This window comes from Quercus lobata, chromosome 4 (genome assembly GCF_001633185.2).
Source record: "Quercus lobata isolate SW786 chromosome 4, ValleyOak3.0 Primary Assembly, whole genome shotgun sequence".
Classification (NCBI taxonomy): Eukaryota; Viridiplantae; Streptophyta; class Magnoliopsida; order Fagales; family Fagaceae; genus Quercus; species Quercus lobata.
In genome coordinates this window covers 68,821,590-68,824,555 of record NC_044907.1, presented here as the reverse complement: position 1 = coordinate 68,824,555, position 2,966 = coordinate 68,821,590, and the positions used below count along the sequence as shown (strand labels likewise).

Sequence of the window (2,966 nt, the reverse complement as noted above, 5' to 3'; positions counted from 1 at the left end):
TTCTATTCACCACACATGTTGCTAGCACCACCATATCCTTGTCCACAAATGTTCTGAATGTCAAAATAGTGACAAGAAAGAATAGCATATATTTCATTCTTTAGAGTCAATGCAGCAGTGTCTTTAACATGAGAAAGATAAAAAAAGCGTTCTTGTATAAAGCCCTCATTGTTAGCAAACCTCAAAACAAGAGCCATTTGCTCTGTCTTTGACTCATCACGTGACTCATCAACAATACTACAAAATTTGGAATCCCCAATGTCTTCACGAATCTTACTCCACACTTTACTTGCAATAACATGCAGAATCTCCTTCCGAATTGTAGGCGAAGTGTACTTGGCAGATTTAGAAGAATTTTCCAAAACAACTTGTTCATCCTTATCATTATAAGATGCCAAAGTTATAATCATCTCAAGGAAATTTCCTCGATTTTTTGATTTAGGGGTTTCATCATGACCACTAAAAGGACGCCCTTGAAAGGCGAGCCATTGAACAATACCAATAGAAGTTTTCACCCATAGTTGATTATTTAAAATTTGTTCAGAACTCTACACATTCATCACTTTATCTATATGCACTGATTCATTCAATAGATCATCACAGTATTTCACAGCATTGTTTTGGGGTGAGCAAGGATCCTCCCCAACATGATTCAAAAAGGTACAATTCTTTTCATTATTGACTTTTTTCAAATTTCTAAATCCTATGAAAGTAAAATCATCATAGCCAAGGCGTCTAATTCTTTCCATGGTAAAGAGATAACATGGCAAACAGTATGCAGCATCTTTAATAGGAGAATACTCTAGCCAAGAAGAAAATTGAGTGAACCAAGAAGCTTGAAAGCGACGAGGATGCTTTTCTATGGAAAATGGATAGTTTGAAGGACGGATTTGATATGCTTATCTTATTTCTCTATGTTCAATTTCCAATTGGAATAGATTCAGATAGGTTTATACGTGCACTTGAGGCCACTCTGGTCCAGGATAACATCAGAGAATAAGCAGAAAGATTTAAAGGCCGAAAGGCACATTTTATCTTTACCTTACATTGGTGCTAAACATATATTACTTAGTTAATTTGACTACTTTGATATTTGAATATGCTCATATTATTATCATTATTATTATTATGCTCATATTATTATTATTATTATTATTATTATTATTATTTGTAAATAATAAAAAAATTGTATTAGATAGAATTTGTAAGTGTACATGATGTATACAGAAAGGTATGTGTAAAGAGTACGTGCAATATCCAGCCGATCAATGGAATCTAAAAGAGAAGGAAACTGGATGCACCCAATTACATCCACTTGCAAAATGATCTCAAAAATAAAGACCTAAGCTGCATTGCGGACAGTTCAATATCCATAATATACAGCATAAATGCCTTTACCACTCATTAGTACAGGGTGACTCGAACTGGCATGAGTTCAAGCATTGATTAAGGATAACAAATGTCTTTCCCGCTCATTGATTTGGAGGTTATGGAGTCATTAGATTAAGGATACCATATGCTGGATTACGGTTAAGAATATTTTTTCCAAGTTCACATGAAAATGAATTAAAATTAACTAATTCGAAGGAAAAAAAAAAAGGTTGAAAGAGAGGTGAGAAAATTGTGTCTAATTTCTTTAATGATGAAATGATATTGATTACAAGCACTAATACAAATTACATGCAAGACTGGCCAAAATAACCAACTAGCAACTTATTTATACGTGTTACTTGCAAGACTTATTCGCTAAAACAACCAACTAAAAACTTGTAAGTTGTATCTAATTCGGCTTCAGTTCTTGAATACTTCTTGCCATCTTAACTAACTTGGCTCTACTTCTTGCAATCTTACAACCAACCAATCTTGTAACTAACAAACTAAATACTTCTTGATTCTTTACAAGAATTACACCCATACTACTACGCATCTGGGCTCTCCTGCTTGCACCCATTTGATATACTGTCAAGAGTATCATCAACAACAGAAACTACTCGGTATGAATGGCAAGGGGGGAGGTCATGAATTCTTACCTTGTAGATTTCCATCGAATCTACACTATAAACATACAAACTCTGCGGGAGATATTGCAACTCGATCAAAATGTTATGATTTGGCAGTAGACATAGAGGCCGAATAGGTCCTATCAAACGTTCAAAATGCATCACGGTGTATTCTTTAATCCAAGACTCCTTTATACCATAAATCTTCATTGACCATATGTCATTATAATCAACCAAACAGAGACACCCTCCCAGCACTACAACGTGGCAATCTTTCCCATCCAGTCTAGATTTACAATTATCTGGAATTGGAATATGGTGAAAATTTTCGGACTCCAAATTGAATGAAACTATAATTGTGGAACCATCTTTCTTGTCTTGGCCTAACCAATGTAGTCTTTCATTAAACGAAGCTGCATAGGGTTGCATCCGAAGCAAGAATGGGTTCTTTCTGTTGATCATCCACATGGGTCTGCCTAGAGTGAACACCTCAATATGTTGTTCCAAACCCGTAGGCTGATTTTGTTCCACTATTCTGACCACCTTGTAGTCATTGGTTCCGGGATGGAAACCAAACCCAAAAGCCAACCTGCTTTCATTAGTCATGGCGGGCCGTGATGGAAAGCTGTCAAAACTTGCTGCGTGAATATAGTACACGAAAAAGTTGTGTTCCGCGACTTGATCCTTTACTTCAACATAGGAAAAGAACAAGACCCCACGGCAGTACAGAACACTAGTAAACTTCTTGCTATATTCCAAGGGCATGTTGATATATTTGAGAAAAGCGCCTGTCGTGGCTTTATTATTCGAGGGTTCTTTGACATCACTCAAACAAAAATCACAGTGATAAAGTTGGTCTTGGTGATGAAGGTGAGAAGGGGAATCATTTGAGCAAAGAAGGATGAGGGGACAGGTGTAGGATTGAATAAAAGATGGTTGAGAATAATCCATAGTATTTGTTTTTGA

The 2,966-nt window shown here is 36.0% G+C and overlaps 1 protein-coding gene across 1 annotated transcript; it reads right to left on the bottom strand.

Moving 5' to 3' along the window:
- Positions 1-1,919: 1,919 nt before the first annotated feature.
- Positions 1,920-2,765, bottom strand: LOC115985686 (F-box protein At3g07870-like). Its single transcript, XM_031108602.1, has one exon. It carries the CDS (start codon positions 2,763-2,765, stop codon positions 1,920-1,922), a length of 846 nt encoding a protein of 281 aa, XP_030964462.1.
- Positions 2,766-2,966: the final 201 nt, after the last annotated feature.

Excerpts from the sequence above, each read along its gene's own strand:
- LOC115985686 (XM_031108602.1), bottom strand. The coding sequence starts at position 2,765 with ATGCCCTTGGAATATAGCAAGAAGTTTACTAGTGTTCTGTACTGCCGT.